The following is a 27,473-nucleotide window of genomic DNA, read 5'->3' as shown; positions in this document are numbered from 1 at the left end:
CCCCAGCTATTAAAGGCACTGGGGGCTGGTTACAAGGAGAAGAAGAAAAATCCACAGAAGAAAAAACAATCCGCAGCAGCACCCAGTTAAAGCCACTGGGACTGCTGGTATAATAACAAAAAACAGGGTGGAAAGTGGTGGGGGAAGGAGAGAGACAGATTAGCTAGCAGGCACTCTCTGTCTCTCTCCCCATTGGGTCAGGCAGGCGCCAAACTGTCACCAACACCACCCTCAGTATGTGCTGCTGCAGTCTCTCTGATCCTTCTTCCTCTGCTGAGAGGTACACCATAAGTGCACTCTGGCCTCCCAGTCCCTTAAATACATTTTTAAAATCCCCCCCCCCCAGCCAATGGGGGCACAGTTGCCCACGACAACACTTGATTTGTATGATAGCAAGCCAGCTAAGAAGGAAGGAGATCAGAAGCCAGTGCCAGGAAACCAATCACAAGGAGAAAGCAGCCTCCAAATGGCGCTCAGAACATTGAAATGTTCTGATCGAAACAGGGTGGTTCTGTTCCGAGCTTGAAACAGGCCCTTTATTTGAAAGGTGTTCTGTTTTGAGCTCAAAACACTCGGAACGGCCTGTTTCAAATTGAAACGTTCCAATCACGAAACGTTCTGCACATCCCTGCTTTCTTTCTGCATCCTGACAGCTAATGCTGAAGACCTGCAAGTAGTAAACTAGCTTGACTCCGTCTGCTTAGTCCTTTCTACCGATAGCTTTCTCTCTCCTTGCTTCTCTCAGCACTTCCTCTCCCTTAGTTCCTGCTGCTGGACTTAAGCATGTGAAACTTGACTGCCCCAGGACGCTCTGCACTGTTACAACAAAGAGTCTTGTGGCCTCATAAAGGCCAAGACATTTGTTGTAGCGTATACTTTCATGGAGTGGAGCTAGCGGGTTCTATTCTAAGAGAGCTTATGCTACAATAAATAGGTTGGTGTTTACAACGGAACAAGACTTCCCTGTTGTTTTTCTGTAACAGACTAACATGGTTGCCCCTGTGGAATTCTGCACCATTAATCTTTTATATTTCTCCTTTCCTCAGGCAGCGAGAATAACCAAAACCAGCTCTCTTTTTTCTCCTCTGCAGAAGAGCTCCCAGTTGCTGAAGGGATTTTGTTGTGCTGCCTCTGGCTCTGGTGGGCGCTTGGGTAGCAGCCAGCAAAGGTGATGTCTGCTAACAGCAGAAGGTGATGCCGCAGTAGAGAACCATATGGTGTTGCATATCCGCTCCGTTGCTTGTACAGCCCTCTGGATCCACACTTCTGAGCAAAGCGACTGGACAGTAGCAGTTGCTCCTCTAACTTTTTCTTTTCTTCTCTCCCTCTCCCTCTCCCGAAAACAACTATAGCAGCAAAAACGGCACACTCCAGATCTGCAGAAGAATCTGGGAGGCACTAGTGGCAGCAAAACTGAGCCACAGCCTGCACGTGAGTGTGTGTCCTGTACCTTTGCCATGTCCAGAGTAAAGGCTCTCTTTCTAAGGAGCAATTGACGAAATGGGGAGTATGCCATTGAAAGTTTCAGCACATGTTGGTGATATTCAGGCAATGTGTGTGCAAGGGCAAATGGCAAAGCAAGCCAGGAGATGGAGACAAACTCCGCAGGTTCCAGCTGGCTACAAAGGGATAAAAGGCAGACTTGCTTGCAAGGGTCAGGCTGAGGGTTCTCTGCCCGGGGGAGGTTTCTGGGGGAGTCTACATTCCCACAGGACAGCTTCAAGGACTTAGCACTGCCCAAGAGCACATATTTTATGTGCAGAAGGTCTCAGGTCCAATCCCTGGCACCGCCAGTTGAAAGATAATTAGATCTCTCCCTGAGATCCTAAAGAGCTGCTGCCAGGACTGGGATCGATGGATCCCTGGTCTCATCCAGCAAAAGGCAGTCGCATGTGCTCCAGATCTCTTCACATTCTGACAGCAGCTTCTATGTGGGGATGTTATAAATCTCTTTAGGAGGATGACAAGAGCTTCACGTGGATCTGGAGAGGCTCCAAAATCCCTTGGCTTGAAATCAATGAGTTTGCTCACAGATCTTTAAACTGCATTGTTGGTGTTGTGCTTCCCCTGCCACAAGACATCCATACAATATTCATTGTAGTTAGTCCAATGCTACCATTTTCCTTTGGAGGAGGAAGAGGACACTCTATGGACTCCTAACAGTCTATAGAGGCAGGCCTTAGCTGAACGTTCTGTCTCCACCTTTGTAGGAGGCCCCTCCCAGTTTTCATCTGCCTTTGATGGGAGAGCAGGGTTTTTTCTTGACTCTGTACCTAAGCCAGTGGCTTTTAGGACTCTTGTCTTTTGGGCTTTCTCCTTCTCTCAGAGTTAGTAGCAAAGAATGTCTGAATACAGAGAAATAAAGAGAGGCTGCACAGTCGCACCTTGCAAAACTCCCCCTCAGGAGGAGGAAGATGGCACAGCCCTGAAATACTCAAGGGGCTACCTTGTGATCTGCCTCATCCCTATGGGAGCTTGAAGCCTTTTCTCCCATGGGGAAACCAAGAGGGAGCTTGCCCCACTGTCTCATTGGTCCTGTTCCAGGAATGCAGGCTGCCCATTCTCTGACCTCTCATCAGATCAGGAGAGCGGCAAGAGGAGAAACCCAGATGCCAAGTGCAACAGGAAAAGCAGAGGCACTGTCCCCACCCATCCACATTGGCTTTGGATGACATGCTCTTAATCTATGCTGGGGAAAGGCACATGTAGAGGGGTGATAAGCCTCAAGAACCCTAGCCTGCAGGATCTTTCTCCTTTCCATCTCTGATAATTGATGGGGATAAGTTCCATTCTGAGCTCTTGGACCTGCAAGGTGATGGTTGTGTGGGAACGTTATGCCACGGTGACCTCTAGCCAGGGCCAAATGAAGGTCCTGGCTGCTTCCAAGGAATATTACTGCTTCCCTTCTTCCTGCCTACCATGCTCCAGCTCATCCAACAGAGAGCATTGAAGCACACAGTCATGTCAGCTGAAGATTGTGCCCTGCTCATAATTGCCTCTAGCACTGCTAGAACCAAGCCCATACCTCCAGTTCCCATTGCCTAAGAGTCTTCAGGAGACTGCAACCAAGGTGAGAAGCTAGTTCCCCACCCAGCCCAACCTGTCCCCAGCTCAGATGAGGACAACATTTCCCTGGTGGTCTCTGGTTCATCACCACCTTCAGAAAAGACAGGGAACGGGGCTGGGGGAGCCATGCCTATTCTGTCCAGACTGTTCACCCCAAAGATTTCCAGCCTGTTTTATGAAAGGCACTCAGTGCTAGAACTTGAGGAAGGTGCAAGATCCCTGACCAAGGAAGTACTATTTCAAATGACGGAGCAGAGCAATGAGCTGAAAAAAACACAAATGCTTGTCACCATTTTTAGCCTACTTTCCATTAGGCTTATGAGATCACCCTGCTGTGTGTGTGTGTGTGTGTGTGTGTGTGTGTGTGTGTGTGTGTGTGTGTCTCCGTCCATCCGTGTATTCACTCGCATCAACTTTGTAACGCCTGGACCAATATTAAACAAATCAGGTACAGTTGCAGGGACACCTCAATGGCGTAGTAGCAGTGAGTGACACACAGGGACACCTCAATGGCATAGCCTGTGATGATGTCATCCACCCTGATTCAAGATGGAGGATGCATAAACCTTTGAGGCGCAAGTGGGCTAAATTGTGAACCACTTAACCGATTTGAACCATATTTGCTACAGCTGTAGGGGCACTTGGGGAAACCTCAGTGACATAGTTTGTGATGGTGTCAACCACCCTGATCCAAGATGGCAGATGTGTGAATTTTTGAGGCACAAATGCACTAACTTGAGGACTGTCTAACCGATTTGGACCAGATTTGGTAGCGTTGAAGTGAGTGACACACAGGATCACCTCAATGGTGTAATTTGTAATGATGTCATCCATCCCGATACAAGATGGCAGATGCATGAACATTTGCAGTGCCAGAGATCTAGCTTGTAGACCTCAATTTGAACCAAATTTAGTCCAGTTGTAGAGACAAAGAAAGGAAGGTTGGCTGAATAGTTCTTACTAGAACAACTTGTTATTGTATTGCTGTTTACTCAGAATCAAATATAATGTTCACAAAAGTACAAATCACAGTTGTGACAGGCAGCAGAACTTCCAGAAATACACCATATCGAAAATGTTCTGTGGACTCCATTACAGAAGAAGACAGACTTTAAGTGTGTCATTGTGGAAACAAGTTTTCATATTCAAAGAATATAAATAGTTTCATGCTCAAAGAAATATTGAAAATATTTTAAAATATCTGAACTGTAATATAGCAAATACAAGAATCATATGTGAAGAATAGAGTACACTATAAAATAATGAACTATGTTAACATTTCCCAGCACTTTGTTGAAACAAATAACCAGTTAATTAATCTGCTGTTGTTTTTATCTCTGTTGTCTAACTCCCGGTATAGTATGACACAGAGAATCTGAACACCCACACAGTTCATTATATTCTATGCTGTTTGTTAGAAATTAGGATTGCTTCTGGTGCAGGTAGGTTGGTGTGCATTACCGGAACAAATTTACTGTTAGATTCAATAGACCAATCATGTTGATCAGGCACAGGAAGTTGGGAGTGGCTCACAGTAGACCAGATTAGCAGGCTTGTAGCCTACTGAGCTCTTTGAGTCATGGTTAATAATGAGCCCAATGTAGGAGGAAGTTGTTCAACTTGCATTTCTTAGTTTGCATGCAAGAACCGGTACAGTTATATATACTAGGGATGTGCACGGAAATGGGCAGGGGTGGCTCAAAGCGGTGGGGGGTAGGACTTTAAGTGCAGGGGAGGGTGCACTTAGCCCTCCCTCCACTTCCCCTGCCCCCCGGCACTGGAGTATGTGTGAATTACTGTATGCGTTATTCACTTACCCATTCTTTCCCTATTAACAGTGACACGTCTGGATATAGTGGAATCATCAACAGTAGTAAATCTGTATCTGGGGACTGAATAATAGTCACAGCATCCCTGTCAACTGTGCTTACTTGAAATTTTTGTGTCAGTTTCTTCATGCTTGTATGCAAAGAACATGAAACAATAGTGTTCTTCCTAGTAGTTGTTACCATGCATGCCTTCAGGTTCTTGTAGTATCTTGCCAGCTACCTATTCAGTCAGTTCTGCTTTGTTGTTAATATGCACAAACAATTATTTTAAGGAAATGTGATAATTTAAGATTTTTAACCCTTTCCCTCCAGTTTTTCATCTACATCTTCATGGAATGTTCAGGATACCAAACAAACACCAGCCTAACTTCATCATAAGGCTGTGCTGTTTTGTGTCTTTGGGCAAAAACAAAATTAACTTGTTGGACATTTTTGATATGGTGTGCATCATGGCCATGCCATCACTGTTTATTACTTTTCATGTTGGTTTAGTGCTGTTGCATTGCATTGCATTGCCTTTCAAAGCACACATCCATTTTACTGTCGTCATACCTACTAGTATTACTTGTGACATGTTTGCCTTCAGCTTCTAGTTTAAGGAGCAGTTCAGCTGTGTCATGTGGTAGCAAGAGTGATCAATCTGGCGCCGACAAGATTAAAGAATGAAGCCAAATTTATACTTCCAAATGCACTTTTTCAGGTCAAGTTCTGGATGCATTCTGGCTGCAATGATACATTTCTCTAAAACACCTCCTTTATGTTGATGGCCTTATCACCCACAGATGTTGCCTTAGAAGTGTTTGCTGATTTGAAGGTCTTCAGCTTCACTTTTGGCATAGGAAGCTGCCTTCTACCGAGTCAGACCATTGGTCCATCTAGTTCAATATTTTCTACACAGACTGGCAGTGGCTTCTCCAAGGTTGAAGGCAGGAGAGTCTCTCAGTCCCATCTTGGAGATGCCAGGGAAGGAACTTGTACCCTTCTGCATGCAAGCAGGCAGGTGCTCTTTCCAGAGTGGTCCCATCCCCTGAGGGGAATATCATCTTTTAATTTTGAAGCAATGGACATGGGGTCTCCCCCCACCCCAAATTCATTAACTAAGTAGGATACTTCTGGCGCAGTTGTTAAGAGCTTTGTCATTCTCTGTCCCGCAATCCCTCAAACTACCTTCAGTTTCCAGTTGTCAAGTTCAGTGCTATGATCAGGTGACCATGTTTTGAAATGCTAATGACAGCAAAATTTTCTATCAAGAATGACATTCTTGCCAGATTTCAGACTGGTTTTTCCCCCAGGTCCTGCACTGAAGCGAAGTACAATTAGAGAGAAGTGAAATTTCTGTGTTGATAGAGTACATGATAGAGTACAGATTAGAGAGGTAAAAACATTATCATCATTTTTTAGCATTGGACAGTGTCTATAAAAGCCAAGATGACATCTGCTATCCTTGCTGTATAATCCATATACTGTATATCTGTAACTACAAATTACTGGCTGGAAGAACAGTACATGAGGCAAAGGGCATTTTGTATAGTTTGCTTTGAGGTCTCTTGAGTATTCATCTCACTTAACTGTAGAAAATAACATGAAGTATTTCTCTGTGTGTGGTCCTCAAACTTACTCATGTTAATACACAGCCTGGTTCAGTCCACTGAAATGTAACAATTAACTTGTACTATAGGCCCTCTATGCCAACAATGATTTAAAAAACAGTTGCTGCCTACTTAATGACCATAGATATTCTCCAAACTACTCTGATTCTGTGGCCACAGTGGTGCCCAAAGATAGAGAGGGGTCTTGAAAGATGCAAGTAATAAGAAGATGGAATTACATAAGAGAAAATCCATCTTATCGCTTGTATCTATCAGGGACCCCTCTTCATCTCTGTTGTTCATCTATTTGGAGAGGAGAGCTGGTCTTGTGGTGGCAAGTATGACGTCCCCTTAGCTAAGCAGGGTCTACCCTGGTTGCATATGAATGGGAGACTAGAAGTGTGAGCACTGTAAGATATTCCCCTGAAAGTTGGCTTTCAGAGGAAGAAGGGACTCTTGGCATAGACCACTGCAGCAGTTAAACAGATCTACTACTTTTCCATTCCTGCTTCTGTACCTAGAACTTTCTCTGTAAATTAGGTAGGTAGTAATTAGTTAGGAGAGGAGAGCTGGTCTTGTGGTAGCAAGCATGACTTGTCCCCATAGCTAAGCAGGGTCTGCCCTGGTTGCATCTGAATGGGAGACTTGATGTGTGAGCACTGTAAGATATTCCCCTCAGGGGATGAGGCCGCTCTGGGAAGAGCAGAAGGTTTCAAGTTCCCTCCCAGGCTTCTCCAAGATAGGGCTGAGAGAGATTCCTGCCTGCAACCTTGGAGAAGCCGCTGCCAGTCTGTGAAGCCAATACTGAGCTAGATACACCAATGATCTGACTCAGTATATGGCAGCTTCCTATGTTCCATCTTTGGGCATTCATGCAACAACTGCCTCTCCATCAGAGATGTGGCAGGGTCCTTCACTTTTTGCCAGAGTGCTAGTGCTTTGATTGTGCAAGCTTTGATGAGCTTTGATCATACAACTGATTCCCGCCGCCCCTCCAGAGAACAAGCAGTTCAGAGCAGGCATTAATGAATTAGCCAGAAGCTACCGCCTTTATAGCAAATGCTTGTCTGGATGGTATGAGATTCATGGCAGCCATTATGATAATCAGACATACCTTTAGCTTAAGAACTTGGCAATGAAAACTCAAAATTCCATCTGGCCATTTCTTCCTTGACGTATGCAGGCTGTTTGGAGAATCCCATTGGAATTTCCTGTGGGGACAAAAAGGCATGAGGTCATTCACAAAATCAAAAATCGTGTTCTACCCGGGTTTGGGAGCTGTGTGCACTCCCAGTCTTTGGTTGTGTGGAAGTAAGATAAGAGGAAAGCCTAGGTAGCTTTTCCTCCTGCCTTGCTTCCATACTATCACTTCTACCCAAGTTTTCCTCTTGCCTTGCTTCCACACAACCAAAAATTGGGAGCACACAAAGCTCTCAAACCCGAGTAGAACACAGGCTGCTCATGTGTAATGCCAGGATCCGCATGGATCCTGCTTTTCCCACCTAGCCCAACCCCGCTCCTAAGCCCAGCTCTTAGTTGAGCTTAAGGGAACAAGCACTCCCTTAACCTGGCCACTGGGATTTATGCTCATCTAGAGCACCTGTCTGACGTAGGATCCTGTTGATGCACGGTGCTTGTGGTGCAGTGCATTGTGGGATAACCAGAGCTGGGACGCATCCTCTCAGCCTCTGGAGCTCAGAACTGCACAGATTGTCTGGGGAGAAGGTGAGTTTGAGCAGGCTTCCCCCCGAACACACATTCATTGTGTGAATGACCTCCATGTCTTCTCCTCAGAAGCATCCATCACCTCAGAGAGTTCGGTTGATCCTCCTGGCCAAAGCAGAGGGATTTCAGTAGAGGAAATAACCCACAGTCCACCATTAACCAGGTCTCTGAGGTGTGCAAAGGGTCCCCCAGGTGACAACAACACACCATAACTGACAGCAGGCAGCTCTCTACCTGCGTGCAGGGCAGCTACAAAGTGTGAGCAGACTTCTGAGTGAGGAAAACAGTCTGCAGAGGTTGCTCACTTGTTTTTCTCACAGTGTATTTGTCCAGCTGACAAGATCCAAGCCTCCAGAGAAACACCTTTGTACTCTAGTAGTTCATCTAATAGAGATAGGACAACAGAGGATGTACCATCACAGGAGCAGTTCTTGGACATCTACTCAATATAATTTACGGTGCTGAAAGAAAAGAAACTGGAAGACCACCCTGGACCATGAGTTTTTAAACATCTAAAACAGGCAGCTCCAGATGGAGGCACTGATGTTCATAGCAGAAGCCCTCAAATCAAAGGTCTTCCTGCTATCCCCGGATTTCACATAGGCATGTCTATAGTTTCCTAGTTTACCAATGCACTGCAGATTTCTTCATTTCACCTATCAGAAGAAGCATCATCAACTCAAGCTTCTACTGTATGGCCTTGCTTGTGCATTGAAGATGTTCTCCAAACTTGTAGTGGTTTAGTAGCCTGTCTCAGACTACAGGAAATTAAACCTGTAGTCAACCTGAAAGCTATCCCTATCTGGAGTATCTAATCAGATCTCCTTCATGCCACAAAGGACTTGAGGATGTTCAAACTTCTTGTCCCTACCATCTCAAGCGTCTGCAACTGTGGCTATGAGATGCAAACTTCACAGCTGGAAATGTCCCCTCGCCAGATCCACATGAACCCCCCCAATGAAAGTCTCTACAGCTGGGGAGCACATTGTCAGGGTGGTTCTTACTGGGAACTGCAAATTGTTCATCTCTGGCTCTGGAGGAGAGACTGCTGTCTTTTCAGGCTCAGGAATTGTTTTTCCTGTTTTTGATACTGTTTCCTCTTGGGTTGTTCATGTGTTCTGTTATGGACAGTCTGTATTTTAGCAGTATGTCTTGAACTGGGAGGGGACTCCCCCACAATGAGAGACAGAGAGTTCAGCTAAACCTTGCCTCTGTAGACCAATGGGAGGAGTCACATTTTACAGGATGTCCTCTTATCTCCAAAGAGATAAGTGTTCACTCATGGTAAGTCCAATGTCCTGTTGCCAGAAAAGCAGTGGGAGATTATTGCATGTTGGTTGCCTACGCAGTTCCTGCCCAATAGTATAGGGACCAAAAGGTACATTGATGCAGCAGAAAAGGAAACAGATTGGTGCTCAGGAAGTGCAGGCATGCTGAGTTCTCTTAGGAGCTGCATCCCTGGACCATGGATTAAGAGGTACATAATGGCATTTATTTTGCTAGATTCCTTGGCTTGCATATTAAGCTGAAGACCTTTATCCTAATTCTGTGCACTGTTAGTACATAATTAGCTATTGGGTTTTCTGAAGATGAGTATGAGAAGAGATCAAAGCATCAGCTTGCCAGAAGCTGATGCTCGAGGGGAGACATGATCGAGGTGTTTAAAATTATGCATGGAGTGGACAGAGAACTTTCTCACACAACACTAGAACCAGGAGTAATCCCATGAAACTTAGGACCGGCAAGAGGAAGTACTCTTTCACACAGTGCATAATTTATGAAATTATTTTCCACAGGATGTGATGATGGCCATCAGCCTGGATGCTTTAAAAGGGGCTTAGACAAATTCATGGAGGGCAGGTCTATCAATGGCTACTAGTCTGGTGGTTGTGGGCCACCTCCAGTCTCAGAGACATAGTGCCTCCCAATACCAGTTGCAGGGGAGCAACAGCAGGATTCCTAATCAGATCTTCCATGCCACAAAGGACTTGAGGATGTTCAAACTTCTTGTCTCTACCATGTCAAGCATCTGCAACTGTGAATATGGGATGCAAGCTTCACAGATGGAATTGACCCCTCACCAGATCCACATGAACCAAAGAAATCAGGAGAGAGGGCATGCCCTCACCTCTTGCCTGTGGGCTCCCTAGTAGCATCTGGTGTGCCACTCTGTGAAACAGGATGCTGGACTAGATTAGGGATATGCACAAAAGGGTTTGTGCACTCCCAGGAGGTGTGGGGGGATTACCTTTAAGGAGCAGGGAGGGTGTCCATCCACAACCCCCCACCAGCGCTGTCTCAAAAAATGTTGGCGCAGGGCTGCTGTGTACCTCCTTGCCACCCCAGTCAGCGTCATACTGGAAGTGGCCAGTGCGCACGTTATGGTCCCATAAAAGGACTGCCAAACCGGTTCTTGCAAGTTTAGATGCAAAGCTGATACCTCTGCTTCCTTTCTAGGCAGAAAAATGAAGCCCTTGCTCCCACGTGTCAATTCCTATTTGGTTCCAATCCAGTTCCCCATGAGCCAGTCCCTCATCCTTCAGCCTTCCTCAAAGATGCCTCTGCCTGTAGCCCAGGGTGCCTCTGAGACCGTGCAGAGCAGCAAGCCAGTGCACATTGCTCCGAAGGTCAGTCTTCCCAGCAGAAGTGTAGACATGCTGAATAACTCTTGTCCCGTTAAGATTTCTTAGGACATGTTTTCTCCCTTAATGCATTCCCTTATAGTGCTACGCTTCCATGTTTGTGTTTGAGAACTAGAAATGCCTCCCAGTTTGGCTGTCCAAGCCTGGCATTTCCCACATCCAGTGTCCACCACCCAGTGGTCTGTACTTGTGCCTTGACTTGAAACTGCTGCTTTGTAAAGGACTTTGTATTCGCTACAAACCACAACGAGGCAAAGATGGTGCCACATTTGGGCATCTTTTCCATTATTAATATTTATAAAGAACAAGACATAAGAGCAATGAGATACACATTTCCACAGTTCAAAGCTTTTTCCAATGACCTTCTTTAATGAGCAATTGAAAGTTTTAAAACATTCAAAAGTTTAAAAACTTAAAAACTAAACCACAGATGTGACAAGCAAACGTTTCGATGTAAAACATCATCCTCAGTGGCTTACAAAATGAATGCATTTAAAACAATGAAAAATTGTAGTAATTTTTTAAGAACGCTTAATAAAGGAGCAGCGTTGTAAAAATAAGACATTTCTAAAAGCCAGAGGATCTTAGACTGTTAAAAACTTGAGTGAACAGGACAGATTTATCCTGAAGGATAACAAATATGGTGCCAGGCAAACATGTCTAGGGAGAGAGTTCAGCAATTTGCGTGCAACCACAGGGAAGGCTGCTCTTTCCTCAGGAGCCACCCACCTAACCTCTAAAGGCAGGAGCACCTGGAGAAGGGCTTCTGGAAATTATCTTAGTAATTAGGCAAGTTCGTATGGAGAGAGGTGGTCCTCTAGCTAAAATGGCTGTTAAGGCAAAAACAGAACTTAAGTCTGGAAACAAACTGGAAGACAGTGGAAATATTTGAACCCTGGGATAATATGACCACAGAGGTCATAAATAGTTAACAATCTGACTACCATGTTTTGCACCAGTTGAAACTTCTAAACGGATGCTACTAGAACATGGATAGCTGTGACAAGGTCATTTCTGTTGTGGTTGGCAGTCCCTCTTGACTCATCCCCATTCCTCTGGATGATGAAGTGGGGTGGGATGTATCAGCCGCTAACTGTTGTGCTATAACATTGGGCTGGCTTGTGCTGTAACAATGGGCTGGGTTGTGCTGTAACATTGTCAGAACACGTGCTGCCCCCTGAACTGCACAAAGTGAGAGGCTGCTTCCTTAGGAGGAATGCAAGCCTATTTCCCACACTTTCCATGTGCTTCTAAAGGAGGATATGAGGTCAGAGATTGATCCTACTGCCCAAAGGACAGGATTGTTCACTCCTCATTCTCCCCCACAATCAGATGCAGTGAGAACCTCACAAACTGGGAGGTGCTTGGAAGAGGAAAGAGAGGCTCTCATTGCATCTGAGTATGGGCCAGCCCAGCACAAAGTGAATGATGAACTATCCTGACTCTTCTCTGAAGGAAAGGATTAGCCTCTCACATTGTGTTGGACTGGGAAATACGTGGAAGTGGTAAGAATCCAAGCTGACACAAGGTAAGAGACTAACTCCCTCTCATCACTCCAAGGCCTCTGCATCCTACCTAGAGGACCAGGGGGTAGGAGTGGGGAGCAGATCTGTCACTCCTGTCCAGATGAGCAGAAAGCAGGAGACGGCTCTCTGCCTCTGTCATTAGGAAGAGATTCCTCCAGCAAGCTGGCACACACTTGTGGAAGTTTGCTACAAACATGTTTTAAAATGAAATCAAATAGAACACATTGCCGGTACAAAAAGGGTCATCTTTCAGTTACATGTAATGATGCTCTTTAACCGTTCTTGGGTATTTCCTGACAATTGAGTTTGATACCAATCTCTTTTTCTCAACTGTATTGTATCCTATTGCTTTCTATGTTCCTGGCCTAGGTATTGCCACCCAGTGAAGAGCCAGCCCTGTTCCCTGCTGCAATCCCCATAAAGGAAGAGACTTATCATAGTGAAGAGTCATCTCCATTTGCCCCCCACCAATCCACAAAGGAGAATGCCTGTCAGATCGGCAGAGAATCATTCCCTGCAGCCCTGCATATAAAAGAGGAGAATGACAGCTTCCATGCCAGTGAATGGGTCTCCTCCTCATTTCTCCCAGCAGTGCCTATAAAGGAGGAGCTGCCACAGCCTGGTGAAGAATCAGACTTATTCCTCCCAGCATCGCCTGCAAAGCAAAAGAGACAGTTTACAGCTCTCAAGTCACCATCCTGGAGCATGTTGGACATGCTGGTTATAAAGAGGCGAGAACGGCATGAAACAGGCAGATCCAGAAGGAAGCAGCACTTAGCCCTGCCTTGTTCAGAAGAGCCGGTCCTGGTCCTTTCACCCAGCAGTGGTTCCAATTCATTCACGCTGGGACAGGACATTTCCTTTGGGCAGGAGACTACTCTGGGTGAAGAGTCTCACCTTAGCTGCTCTCAGGGGGACAGTGGCCCTTTTAAAACCCCAATTAAAGAGATGTTATGCAAGTTGCCAATTTCCTCTACCCCAAGCAAAATACCATCAAACACCACACAATCCCTGTCAGCCATGGATTCCTGGAGACTGGCACCCGTTGTCAAGGAAACTACCAACCTCGATTTCAGCCCCGCGAGGACCCCTCCAATACCATTACTGTCCCTCCAGGAGAAATTAGATCTGCTGGAATTTAGCAGCTCTCCCCTGAGACAATCCCTGTTTGATTCCCCGCAGCCACCACTTCTAAATACAGAAACTAACGATATGGTCTCTGGGCCTCTGACAAGCTCTCCTGTATCTAGCAAGCAGTCCTCCCCAGAACTTCAGGCTTCTCTCTTCCCCGAAAACCATTCGCTCCTGGAAGGTCTTGTCCTGGATACCATGAATGACAGTTTGAGCAAAATCTTGCTAGATGTTAGTTTCCCTGGCCTGGAGGATGACAACCTGGGAACTGATCTCAGCTGGTCACAGTTCATTCCTGAGCTGAAATGACCAAAGGTGGCTAATTGAGTCTGAAAATGGCTGAGAGTAAATAGACAAGGGATACTGGCTGTGTTTCATTCTACTAAGCAGTGATACACACTAGAAGGACCCTGTCAAATGGCTGGCCATAGTATGGTCCACAGGCTGCTTGAAGTTCCACTGGATATTGCTCTTGGTTATACAGAGGGCCAATACACTGGTATGAACAATCAGGAAAACTTGAGTCAATTCCTTCCGAAATGTCATTGGGAAAATTGCCATCTCCTTTCCATGGTTTTCCAGTCCACTACAGCATCTTGTTTGTAGATTTTGGTCTTTGTAAATAGCTGTACATTTTTAAATGCCTTTAAAATATAAAGAGGGTGATCGAATACAAAGGAGGCCTGGCTCTTGTACCTTTGATAGTTGCAGAGAGAGGTTCAGCTTGTTCTGGTAAGTGTTACTTCTGGTGCAAGTTTCCTCAGTTACTCAAGTATTAAAAGTACAAGAGCTCTGACATCTTAGTTGGCTTCCAGTCATTTTATTTTAGGGGGAGCTAATGGTGAGGGGTTTTGTTTGTAGTTTTCCCAGTTTGCTCCCGCCCCCCCCCCAAATGCACTGATATGCATAGTTCAGAATTAGGGTTGACACTTTTTTACTCACACCTTGCTCTTGTGCCTTTGACAGGAGCCTAACATGAAGACATTTAGCAACTGAAATTTCCCCCATCATTGGACAGGTTCACACATAACATAGCAAGTACGGCTGTTGTGAACCATCCCCATGAGCACACTCCTAGCATGGGCCGCTATTCCAATGCCAGTCATGTCTAGACTTGGAAATGTCAGTTTATCCTGCAGCACTTGCTTCTAGCAACCCAGCATCTGCAACACAACATTAAAGTTGGTTAATTGCCATGCTATGTGTGAACCTGTCCACCATTTGTCCTTAAGCTGCTTAATTATTCAGATCAGCCTCCTGTTAAAGGCATAGGAGCAGAGCCAAAATAACTGATAGTAAAGTTGCCCAAAATTCATATATTAGCAGCCTGAAGTGTCTCATCTACTAACAGGAGAGGCATTTAATGGCCTTTCATCTAACTAAGGCCTAGATGGGATTTGCCTGTTCTCGGAGCTCTTGCCTTCACAATCTACGTATGTTGATGTTTCATCCCCTGAAACCCCTGGCACTTAAATGTCCAGCACAACAGTGGATCAGTTCAGATACCCCCAAACCCTCTCAATGGAGTGTTGCCAGGGAGAAAGCCATGTGATAAAAGTAACATCTGACCAAATGCAGACATGCTGACAAGTACTACTACCATGAAAGCATGAATGTGAGGTTAGCAAAATGAGCTATTGCACTCTCAAATTTCCACCAAGAAGCAGCACCTGTCAACATGGTTAAGTCGGGTCAGATGCTACTTCCTGCTACTGGGACACATCATTGGGGTTTTCAGAGTATCCAAATGAGCCACTTAGTTAACAGATTTTAGCACTTCAAGTAATTTTCATAGTACCCAGGAATTAGAGCAGTGAAGCAGGGAGCTTGAAAAACGGTTCCTCAATATTTAAAGGTATAAGAGTGATCTATGCGGAGGATCTGACACGTTTCTTCATCATTTAAGTATGTGCTAGTACAAGTTGTTCTCCTTGGTATCATATGTTTAAAAAGGAGGGGAACTGTGTGAAGGGTACTTTTGTCTTAAGAACTGCCTAGAACTGGTCTGGTCTTAAAGGGTGGGGCGGGGGGGGAGCAACATAGAGGTAGTTCAGTCACACTCTTCTGTCTGTGTGTTTCTTGTGACAACCTATGCAATAAAGCCAGAGTAGAAGCGCAAGTTTGAGTTGTGTGTTTCCTTAGAATCTTTCACTGGTCTCCCTCCATGAGTCAGTTCAAACAATACTGGCCCAGCACACATGAATAAAGATGAGGCATGCCAAGAGCGTGCCCATCGCGGACATCCAGGCACATCCCTTGATCCTGTGTGGGGGCTGCTCATCATGTTTAAACAAGTATTTGTAGTGATTGTTTAGGGGGCATTTGCAATCAAGGGATGAGCCATCACAGTATCTCTCTTTATTTCACACATACTGGGGCCAGTATTGTTTGAACCAGCCCCCATGATGTTTATCTGCAAGCAAAAGGTAAATTTAAATCAAGTGGGCAGTTAAGGGTACTATCTTGTGCACGTTTACCCATGAGTTAGCCCCACTGAAAACAGTGGAATGTACTTCCAGGTAAAAATATACTGGATTAAAAGTAAAGTGTGCCATCGAGTCGGTGTTGACTCCTGGCAACCACAGAGCCCTGTGGTTGTCTTTGGTAGAATACAGGAGGGGTTTGCCATTGCCATCTCCCGCACAATATGAGATGATGCCTTTCAGCATTTTCCTGTATCGCTGCTGCCTGATATAGGTGTTTCCCATAGTCTGGGAAACATACCAGTGGGGATTCAAACCAGCAGCATCTGGCTTGCTAGTCAAGTCATTTCCCGCTGCGCCATAGCACATAATTTCACATACTAAGTTCAAAAAACACCCATGTCTTGGAAGAAGGGAAAACAAACTGGGCTACTTTCATTTCTGAGCTATGAGGGGAAGAAGTAGACACCCAGTCATGCTCATCTAGGGTAAATGACTCTTTGAAACTAATGTGTGCCTTGAGCCTGTGTGCCTCTATTTGTGTACATGCAGGGGGTGCAGTCTGATCCAGATTGGAGCCAAGGGGGAGGCGGAATGTGACCCCGTGCTGGGCAAAGAAAGAGGAAACGCAAGGCTCTGGGGAAAGGATCCTGGGAAGAGGACCTATGGGAGGAATTACTGGCTTCCATGAGGACCAAGTAGAAACCTTGGGGGATGGAAAGGCAAAAGCAGGGATCTCTCTGCAGAGGAGAATTGCTCAGCAACTGACTAGCCAGGGCATATTGGCAGCAGTCTGCTCTCCAGGGTGGTAAACCTTGAAGGCCCAACTCAGAAGCCATGTCAAGAATGAGCCTGTGGAAATGGGCAAGTCAGCTTACCTATAAGTGAACAAACAGTTACATTATCGCATTTGATCTTGTCTCCCAAGTAGACCTATGCAGGTCCCTGGTCTCTGCGATATGGAACTGCCCTTGGGTAGTTGAGGCATCACAGGAAACCAATGGATGCTTTCCTCCCAAAGCTCATAGGAGCTTCAGGAGGCCATTTTCGCTGGGATTGCAGCACAAAGGGAAAATATTACATGGTCTCAGTCATGATCCAGAAGAAATATTAAACATGTCTTTCAAATCTTCCAGTTAACTGCACTGTAACTATTCATGGCTCTTGTCGTGCTTCTAACAAACTGCACAAGCCATTACAACTGGGAGACAAATCAGAATCCAAGGAGTGCTTAATTCCACCCACACCCACACTCCCACTTCTGCCTATGTGCCTATGAAGATTCCTGAGATTCCACAATTTTTCTTCAAACCTTGGCTGAAGTCATAGTTCCTGGTACATGACATCACAACAAGTTGCTGTGGAAATTGATCATTAGGCACAGGTGAGGAAAGTAGCTTTAAAACCTCAAAGCATGTAAGGAAATATGAGAGAAGGTGCAGGAAGAAGAGAAAGAAGGAGAAGTGAAGCCTACAGATGAAAAGGCAAGTAGTTCTCTCAGTGTTTTCTCCATGGAGCAATGTAATTTCCCCCTTTTTATGACACAGAGCATAGTTCTGTCTTCTCAAAGTATGCTCAAAAGGCCTGCTCATTCTTTGTCGGGAATAAATTTCTGAAGAAAGTAACTCATCTCGCATATATCAACACAACAGATTTAAACTGGTTCAATAGTCATTCCCTCTGCAGGGAATTCTGGGAACCTTAGCTCTGAAGGAGAACTACCCTCACTAAATGATAATTCCCAGAATTCTTTGAGGCAAGCTATAAGGACAAGAACAACCCTGCCAGACCCCCAAGGCCTGTCTGCTCCAGCATCCTGTTTCACACAGTGGCCCACCAGATGCCTCTGGGAAGTCCACAGGCAAGAGCTGAGGGCATGGCCTCTCTCCTACAGCTACTCCCCCACAACTGGTATTTAGAGGCATCTTGCTTTGGAGGCTGGAGATGGCCTATAGCCCTCAGACTAGTAGCCATTGATAGACCTGTCCTCCATGAATTTATCTAAACCCCTCTTAAAGCCACCTAGGCTGTTGGCTGACACCACATCTTGTGGCAGAGCATTCCATAGATTATGTGTTGTGTGGAAGAGTACTTCCTTTCGTCGGTCCTAAATTTCTTGGCAATCAATTTCATGGGATGACCCCTGGTTCTAGTGTTATGCGAGAGGGAGAAAGATTTATCTCTCTTCACTCTCCACACCATGCATAATTTGATAAACCTCTATCACGTCGCCCCTCAGTCATCTTTTTTCTAAACTAAAAAGCCCCAAGTATTGTAGCCTTATCTTATAAGGAAGGTGCTCTGGGCCCCTGATTATCTTGGTTGCCCTTTCTTGCACTTTCTTCAGTTCTATAATGTCCTTTTTGAGGTATAGTGACCAGAACTGTACACAGTACTCGAAATGTGGCCACACCATAGATTTGTATAAGAACATTATGATATTATTTTCAATCCCCTTCCTACTGATTCCAAGCATGCAGTTGGCCTTTTTCACAGCTGCTGCACACTTCCAACAAGCTGTCTTTCACCACAACCCCAAGAACTCTCTCCTGGTCAGTCACTGAAAGCTCAGACCCCATCAGCATAGATGTGAAGTTGGGTTCCCCCGCCCCACCCAATATGCATTACTTTACAACTGCTAACATGGAACCACACCTACCATTTTGTTGTCCACTCCCCCAGATAACAGCAACATCTCTTTCATACAGACATGCACACAGCCCCCCACCCCTCTCTCTCACACACACTTTCTCTCTAATCTAAGAAGAGTGGCAGCCTTTTACATAGAAATACACACATACAGGCTTCCCACATCTCTTACTTCTGAAAACCTGTTCAATTCAGTAATGGCCATTTTGCTTAAGAACATAAGAACAGCCCTGCTGGATCAGGACCACGGTCTATCCAGTCCAGCATCCTGTTTCACACAGTGGCCCACCAGATGGCTCTGGGGAACCCACAGGCAAGAGGTATGTGAATGCCCTCTCTCCTGCTGTTGCTCCCCTGCAATTGGTATTGAGAGGCATTGTGCCTCTGAGGCTGGAGATGGCCCACAGCCACCAGATTAGTAGCCACTGATAGACCTGTCCACTATGAATCTGTCTAAGCCCCTTTTAAAGACATGCAAGCCAGTGTCCTTCACCACATTCCATGGCAAAGAATTCCATAGATTAATTCTGCGTTATGTGAAAAAGTACTTCCTCTTTTTGGTCCTAGATTTCCCAGCCTTCAGTTTCATGGGGTGACGCCTGGTTCTAGTGTTGTGAGAGGGAGAAAAATTTCTCTCTCACCTTCTCCACCCCATGCATAATTTTATGCACTTCGATCATGTCTCCCCTTAGTCGCCTCTTTTCCAAGGTAATGAGTCCCAAATGCTATAGCCTAGCCTTATAAGGAAGGTGCTCCAGGCCCCTGATCATTTTGGTTGCCCTCTTTTGCACCTTTTCCAGTTCTACAATACCCTTCTTAAGATACGGTGACCAAAGCTGTACACAATACTCCAGATGTGGCTGCACCATAGATTTGTATAAGGGCATTATAATATTAGCATTTTTATTTCCAGTCCCCTTCCTAATGATTCCTAGCATGGAATTAGCCTTTTTCACAGCTGCCGCACACAGCTGCTGCACCTTGCTGGATCAGGACCATAGCCTATCTAGTCCAGCATCCTGTTTCACACAGTGGCTCACCAGATCCCTCTGTGGAGCCCACAAGCAAAAGGTGAGGATATGCCCTCTCTCCTGCTATTGTTCCCCTGAGGAAGCAGGGCTCAACCCTGGAGGATTTAATCTGCCAATCAGAAATATGATTCCCAACATGCATTGCCATGACTTTCGCCTTCCATTTGTGTCCTCAAAATGATTATTTGGTAGCTATTATACAACATGCCTTGAGATCACTTCCCATTTAAATGAGAGCTGTGAAACGTCATAACTTTAGAATATACCAACAGATTTTTGCCAGACCAGCAAAAGGAAGACCCCCATATATCCTTGAGTGTTTGACAAAATCTAAACTGACAACAGCAGAGATTTAAGGTGTGTTTTGGGAGAGCTAAAAAATAGAAAAAGGACCCTTTCACCTCAACACAAAATTTAAAAACTTCTATAATACAATCATTCTTCATTGGATCTTCCTAAACTTTGGCCAGATTATGTCCCTGACTTGGTAAGACAAAAGTATCTTGATTAACTATCATTAAGTATTCATGATAAAACCAAGATATTGATCAGAGGGCTGGTTTGGATGATACTTTGTATGCCCAACCCACTACATGCACTCCGTGAGCACACACATGCTTACTTCCCCCTTCCCAGAATGCCTTTCCCTTTCCCAACACAGCATGGAAGAGGCGGTTCAGACAAACAATCCATACATGTGCTAGAAGTACTAGTTTAAGCTAGTATTTCTAGCAGATGTAGAGCAGTGGCTTGGATGAATTGTCACTGCCCCATACAATTAGGGAAAGGTACTCCAGTGTGCTAGGAGAGGGGAAGGTCATGTGCACTCACAGTACATGCATGCCCTTATTGTACGTGATAGTCCAGGCAGATGAAATATCATCTGAACTAGCCCAGTATGAAATGTAGTATGCAAGTGAGCCATATGTTGGCCAAAATGCAGGCAAATCCAGTGAAGAAGAATGGTATAAACGTTTTAAAATTTTGCACTGAGGTGTAAGAATCCCATTTGTGACCATTTTTCTATTCATCCAAAACATACCTTAAATACCTCCTTAAGCAGCTTAGATTATGAATTAAGGCTTTTTAACAAAAAATAATAATAATATGTTACTTTAACTGTATACTGTAAATACTGTAGCTGGAAACAGGTTTAAACTTTATTTTACCTTTCTCAACAAGTCTTCTAATGATTTGTCTCTTAACTACACTGCCTTTTTAACATCAGAAGATTCCGAGATTGTTCTGAAATAGCTAGCCAAATAGCAGCTGTGGGCAGTTTAATCCAGATCACAGCTGCGGCATGTTGGGAACAGAGCTTTAAGCTTTCTCCTTGGCCATAGGTTCTGGTTTGGATCCCCCTCCTCCACAGCTGCTGTTTGGTTGTGCCGTCGAGTCGGTATCAACTCCTGGTGACCACAGAGCCTTCCTATATCGCTGCTGCCCAATATAGGAGTTCCCCATATTCTGGGAGAGACACCAGCAGGGATTCGAACCAACAGCCTCCTGTTCTCTAGGCAGGTTACTTCCCTGCTGTGCCATTAGGTGGCCATAGCTGCTGTTTAGGGAGGATAAAAGACACACAGTTAGAGAGCACACATTAAATGTCTAGGCTGGCCATCTGCCAAACCTTCAGGTTTCTAATTCACCTGCTAAATACCACAGACTTCATTTGCTCTAATACTTGATCTGTGTACTGTAAATGCTCATACCCAGGTCTGAGTACAAGTTCAGTAGATAGAATAGTCAGCCAGGAGTAGCCTGGCTTTCCAACAGGAACAAAAGTGGGGGGAAATCACCTCCTTGCTCCAAGGGGCTTATAGTCTGAATGTATAGAATCATGGAAACAAGAAGGGTATGAGTAGAAAGGGAGAAGAAAGGGCAAGAAGGGACCCCAAAGCCTGGGCATCCCCTTGACTAGGAAATGTCATGTAATATGGTTGTGAAGGACTAAAGGGCATTGACAGATGTGTGAGGAAAACACAAGACTGGAACAAACAGGAAGTGCTGTAAGGCAGTGAGAGAGTCCTGGTAGAAGCTTGGACACTACTTAAAGTAAATTTGTCATGGCTGATGTCCCTCAACAAACCAGCGTGGTGCAGTAGTTAGAGTGCTGGACTAGGACTGGGGAGACCCGAGTTCAAATCCCCATTCAGCCATGAAACTAGCTGGGTGACTCTGGGCCAGTCACTTCTCTCTCAGCCTAACCTACTTCACAGGGTCATTGTGAAAGAGAAACTCAGGTATGTAGTACACCACTCTGGGCTCCTTGGAGGAAGAGCGGGATATAAAGGTAATAATAATAATAATAATAAATAATAGCATTAGAGGCAATGGATTGCAAACCAGTACTGGGGCAAATGGTATCTCTGAACCCCCTTCTTTTCCCTATCTAGGATTTCTCTGAATTCCTTTTCAAGATGACCACATGGAAAGAGAGGCACTTTCTGTGTAAGGACAAATATGTTTCATGGCCAGGGTTTTCTCCAAGACCCTACCATAAGCTAGCAGTTGAGAAACCCCCCCACACAGATGCCAAAATCCAGGTTTGCCAGAAAATGCGCTGCCCAGTGGAAGAGAGTAGTAATTGGCATGTCTGGGGATACCATACATGGCTGGACATAGGGAGATTGCCGCCAATCTATCGCCCAAGACCTGACAAGATTTTTGACAGCAATACGTGGCGATGGATCACAGCTCCCAGGAAAGACGCCATGGCTGATCCACCAGTCCCTCCTCCCTCCTGCTTGGATGGGAACACCTACGTTAAGTTCATTGAAGGGGATGCCTTATTCCTGGACCAAAGACATAGAAAAAGAGTTATGACCCGAACACAGAAAGAACTGAAGCGATGTGAACAACTCAAATTGAGGAGTGAGTGCCGAGCTCCTCCTCTCAATAAGGAGGGGAATATTATGCCTCCGGAGAGGTTCAAGAGGTAAGATATTCTTCACTCCCAGCACTCTCTACAACCAGCTAGGGGCCCTTTTGATGTATCCCTAGCCATGTGGGAGCTGCTTTTCTGTGAGTGAATCCAACATGGCTGGGGCCTGCATCTTAATCATGTAACCATATAGCCAAGCCAAGGTCAATTACACGGGTCTTTCCCTCATAATCAGCAGCCTTGGGAAATGATAGGAATGCTTTTTCAAGTCACATGATGGCAGCTCAACCATTACACAGAGCGAGGTATCCCATCTCAGGCGGCAGGTTTTGGAATACCATTAAAGGGCAGTGAATTTTAAATTGTTGAATTTATTATTATTATTTTTAGCAACTGATGAGTGCTTTTTGGCTTTTCTATCTCAGACACCACACTGGATGGGCTTTCAAATTAAGCTGCCTTGGTTTAGGGAACTGGGATATTTTAACTATACTTTCCATCCCCTTGACTTGTATGCTCTAGGAATCTTCCTCCTGGACTATTACTACTTTATTTTCTCTTGTGTTTCCTTGTCATGCCTTGCTCTTAGCTCAGTTCAGAATCTGCTGACAAAACCATTCACCTTTCTCATTGTTCAGTGCATGTGGCATCCCTATTCAAAATCCCTACACAAGCCTCCCAGCTTCCAAATCTAGCACAATCTCCTTGTCCCTTACCTGTAAGGCTTTTTATAGCCTCACCCTCCTTATGTCTCTGCCTTCATATCCCAGTGAACTTCAATTTTCCAACTGTACCACCCATAGCCACCTAAAGGTCTCCTGCTCTCTTAACTCCGCCTACTGTATTTACCTGAATCCAAGACTAGTTTTCACACCTTCAGTTATTTTATTTTAGAAATGGTGGGTTTGTCTTAAATGCAGAATCTTTTGCCTCTGGGGTAAATATAAGTATACCCTGTATTTAATCTGTATTTTTAAGGGGGTCATCTTAAATTCAGAGTCATCTTCTATTCAGGTAAATACGGTATTGCTGCCAGGTGCTCCATCCCAGAACACCTCTAGGTCCATGGTGCCATCTCTTTTCTTTGCTCTTTTTCTCTCCCTGCCTTTAAAGTAACCCTCCAGTCCTCTATCCCAACTAAGTAGCAGTCTGGCAGTCTATTCATTTGTAAGCAAATGAGCTAGGCCAGCATTTGTCAATAAAGTTTCTCGTTTTGAAGAAATAACAAAAGTATTATTTTTGTGTAGCAGTTTAGAATGTGACCCAACAAGACCAAATCTCACCTCAGTCACAAATATACTAAGTGGCCTTTGGCATGCCACATGATTCTTTTAGCCTCAGTTCTCATCGGCAATACAGAGATAACAACTGACTTACCTTACAAGCCCATGTAAGGATTACTGAGATAATATACGTGACATACTTTGAGCTCTTAAGATCCACTACAGAAATGCTAAGAGTTATTGTTACTGTGGTTATCTTTCTTTTGGACAGATATAAGCATCAGAACATCCCAACATCACTTAGTGTCCAGCTGCAGCCTGTCTCACCCCCTTCCAGACAATGCTGGGATTATCCTTGTCCAAGCCTCCAACCCCATTACCAGAATGCAGCTGTCAAGTTTGCCCTGAAGAACAGTAGTCCAATATATGAGGAGATAGTGGAGAAATATCAGCAACTGTCCCTTTCTGGGAATAAAATAAGGCCTTGCACACCTAACTACTAAATAAACAAAGGCAGATGAGCCTGACATTGATGGCATTACTATGTTGAACTTCAGACCTTTATCAGTCAAACTGTCATTCTAAATGCAGGCAAAGCTATCATTGGAGAATTATTAATAGCAGCAAAAACATCGAGCAGCACATCCAAAGAGCACTTAAGCAGACATTCTGGGCATATCTGCACCACAGATTTTTTAAAATGGTGTTACAGGCAATTCACTCTCCCAAAGAAAGTTACAGAGAATTATCAGCACCCCAACACAGCTACAAATCCCAGAATTCTTTGGTGGAAGCTACGGGAGTTAAACTGGCACAAAAACAGTCCTAACAGTAGCACAGTCCTAATTTAGTCCTTACTGGCAGTTCTGGCATGAAATTGAATTGGTTACCAGCCTATCATCCCAAGGCGTATTGGGCTTTCACCATAGAGATGGAGGGCCAGAGTGATAACACTTTCTGTGGCCGTAGAGATGAATGGCCTATCTGGGCCAATGGTGCCTTTCAGTTTAGTATTGGAAGTTCAGATTATGTGTGATTCTAACCTTCCTGCCTCCATGGTATAAAACCATCCTCGCTCATTGCTAGCTCTTTGGTGTTAGTAAGACTCCACTCCCCACAAGGTCTCAAACCTTTATAGATAGGCTGGTGAGTGGGTAATGTTTTGTTCAAATCAGGAGTTTCTAATGACATGACGAATACCACATCTGCACCGTTAGAAAAATGTGTGGCATGCACTGCAACAAAGCTTCTGTAATGTTCCTTTCATTCCAGATGCTTTTTCTCTTACTGAGTGGATTTCTACCCCCTGCAGCCAACTCATTAATTGTGAACGGGAAATAGTTGTTTATTCTCTGTTGCAGTAAAGCCAGCATAAAAAAGAATGATGACCCCCTCCCAGGTGCCACCCCCGCAAAAAAAAATCTGGTAGCAGTCATATCTCCCAATCCAAAGTGAGTCAATGGGCCAGTTTGGAGAATACTTTCCCCAAGCAAACTAGCCCATGCAATTAAAAAGGGGGATGTGCCAAGCACATCCCAACATCTGTCACTATGTTCTCCCAGTGTATTCATTTATCAGATGGGGGGGCCATTCATCTGCACGCCATCCAAATATTAGTTTAAATAGTTATATTTTAACTTCTAATCACCTTGCTATTGCATCTCAATATCACGGATAGTCCTCTGCCCTGCTCTGAATGCTCCTGCCAAACAAGATGAGGTGGGTGGCTACTAGGAAGAGGGCCTTTTCGGTGGTTGCACCCTGTTTCTGGAATAGCCTCCCCAGTGAGTGAGGTTTACCTGGCATAATCACTTTGTTCTTTTAGATGCCCAGTAAAGATCTTTCTGTTCACTCAGACAATTTAAATCTGATATTAAAAACTGACTTTTAAAACATGCTAAAATTGTTTTGTACTATATTTTGTATGTGTGTGGTTGTGATTTATGTGTGTTTGTTTGATGTTTCAATGCAGTGTTGTGAGCCGCCCAGAGAACTATTTGTTATGGGGCAACTAACAAATAAAGTTCTGTATATTATTAATATGCTGCACATGATGACACATTATTGTATGATATTCTTCATAGTCTCCACCTTAATGCCTCAGTTTTTTTTATTGTCACTGAAATACCATCAAACCAAGACTGTGACTTTTTTCTCCATGGACTATACAGCGAGTGAGTCCTCACAAACAGCTTGCAAGTCTGTGTAGAAGAACCTCTCAGTGGATCCACTGATGATGATCACTAAGCCATGCAGTTTGTTTGCAAAAGCAGGCAACAGCAGGGCAACACCCTGACATGGCAGGCAACAACAAATGGCAGTGGGTATATAAAAACGAGCTAAAGCAACTCCATTTTGAGCAAACTGATTATCCTCTAGCAGATATCTCATATGAAAATAATTAGATTAGAGCTACTTCTCTAATGAGTTTTGGTCATGTGCACGGGCTTGTTTTCTTGAAAATTATAGCAGCCACAGCACCTGTTATTGACTAAAGGCCAAACTAGTGATACATTATGCACCTGCTTGTTTTTACTTTCTAAATAAAAGCTGGGGGTGAGTTTAACACACACCCTGATCCTGATCTGAATTGAGCCCTTCTACAGCTATTTGCCCTGGGAGGAAAGCTCCTATTGGCTTCGCTCCCAGGGCAAATAATATCTGGGGGGCGGGCAGAATCTGGATTAGAACCTTGGTGAGGTCCAGGGTTAAAGCTTCCATCCTCGTATGCTGTGGTCCCAACCTGGATCTCCTCCCCATTGCTGCTAGTTAGAGAGGAAAAATAAGCTTAACAGCTTCAAGCTTGTGCTTAGTAACATATAAAGGCTATGCACATGAGCAGCCCTACCCAGGTTAGGGAAGCCACACCTGGGTAGGGCTGCTCATGTGCAGTGCCGGGATCAAGCCTGATCCCGGTGCTGCCTTCCTCACAAGACCGGTTTTTGTACCTGGGCTTATCCCTAGGTTAAAGGGTGTAAGCGTGCCCTTTACTTCGGGTACAAGGTCATGGGTGTGCTCGGGCCACATGCAGCACGAGCATACACAGAGACAAGCACGTAGAGCACCTGTCTCATGGAGATATCCCCTAAAGCACCACGCTCATTGCATGGTGCATTGTGGGATTCCTGGAGGCCAGGACAATAAGTTCTGGCTTCCAGTGAGCAAGTGGAGTGTGTGGCTGCACGACAGCACTCTCAGAAAGACCCTGCAGAACATCTGGGGGGAGGGGAATGCAGGTGGAACCCTTCCTTCTCTCCTGCCTGCCCCAGTTGTGAGCATAGGCTCAACTTTTGTAATGGATGCAGTTATTGATTATAGATGGTGGATGCCAGTATAGGACTGACACTGAAATCTGAGATTTAGGAGCAATCCCTATTATAAGGCAAATAAGGAAAGGGAGGGAGATACAAAAGGGAAGGGGCTAGAGGAGAGACATAGGATGGAGAACGTATGCATAGGATTTTCCATTTTTATCCCTTTTCTGTTTCAGTTGTTTTTCTTTGGAATTCTCTCTTTTCTGACACTCAGAGGAAAGGAGAGGTATTCAAATATTGGATGGGAGAGAATTCCTGAAGAAGGAAGATGAAAGGGGGCAAATGTTGTAAACAGAAAAAGAAACTTTAGGGTTGGAAAGTAACAAGGGCCTAGCAGGAGGAAGCAAAGGAACAGGGTGAAAAAAGAGATGAAAGATAAACCGGTACAATAAAATGTAAACCAAAAGAATAAGCTTAAATTGAAGCATACTATGGAAACAG

The 27,473-nt window shown here is 44.8% G+C and overlaps 2 protein-coding genes across 7 annotated transcripts in view; both read left to right on the top strand.

The window, feature by feature from the left end:
• Window positions 1-15,621, top strand: part of FOXM1 (forkhead box M1) — a 44,085-nt gene extending 28,464 nt beyond the window's left edge. For all 6 annotated transcript variants that reach the window (XM_053256635.1, XM_053256634.1, XM_053256632.1 and 3 more), the window contains 3 exons: window positions 1,353-1,431; window positions 10,667-10,836; window positions 12,747-15,621. In XM_053256635.1, the coding sequence (XP_053112610.1) occupies window positions 1,353-1,431; window positions 10,667-10,836; window positions 12,747-13,817 (1,320 nt within the window). In that variant the 3' untranslated portion in view covers window positions 13,818-15,621. The remainder of the gene's footprint in view (window positions 1-1,352; window positions 1,432-10,666; window positions 10,837-12,746) is intronic.
• A 1,160-nt stretch (window positions 15,622-16,781) lies between these two features.
• Window positions 16,782-25,726, top strand: TEX52 (testis expressed 52). Its single transcript, XM_053256588.1, has 3 exons — window positions 16,782-17,415; window positions 22,008-22,549; window positions 23,990-25,726. The coding sequence occupies exons 2-3, from the start codon at window positions 22,032-22,034 to the stop codon at window positions 24,219-24,221; spliced, it is 750 nt and encodes a 249-aa protein (XP_053112563.1). The 5' UTR covers window positions 16,782-17,415; window positions 22,008-22,031; the 3' UTR covers window positions 24,222-25,726.
• The last annotated feature ends 1,747 nt before the right edge of the window (window positions 25,727-27,473 follow it).

The sequence above is a fragment of the Hemicordylus capensis genome, chromosome 5 (genome assembly GCF_027244095.1).
Source record: "Hemicordylus capensis ecotype Gifberg chromosome 5, rHemCap1.1.pri, whole genome shotgun sequence".
NCBI lineage: Eukaryota > Metazoa > Chordata > Lepidosauria > Squamata > Cordylidae > Hemicordylus > Hemicordylus capensis.
This window is presented reverse-complemented; position numbering and strand designations above follow the sequence as displayed.

What these genes read in the sequence shown, in the direction of transcription:
- TEX52 (XM_053256588.1), top strand. Translation starts at nt 22,032, where the DNA reads ATGACCACATGGAAAGAGAGGCACTTTCTGTGTAAGGACAAATATGTT. An exon ending in CCTCCGGAGAGGTTCAAGAG is followed by an intron (nt 22,550 to 23,989) that starts GTAAGATATTCT and finishes TCTTTTGGACAG; the next exon opens with ATATAAGCATCAGAACATCC.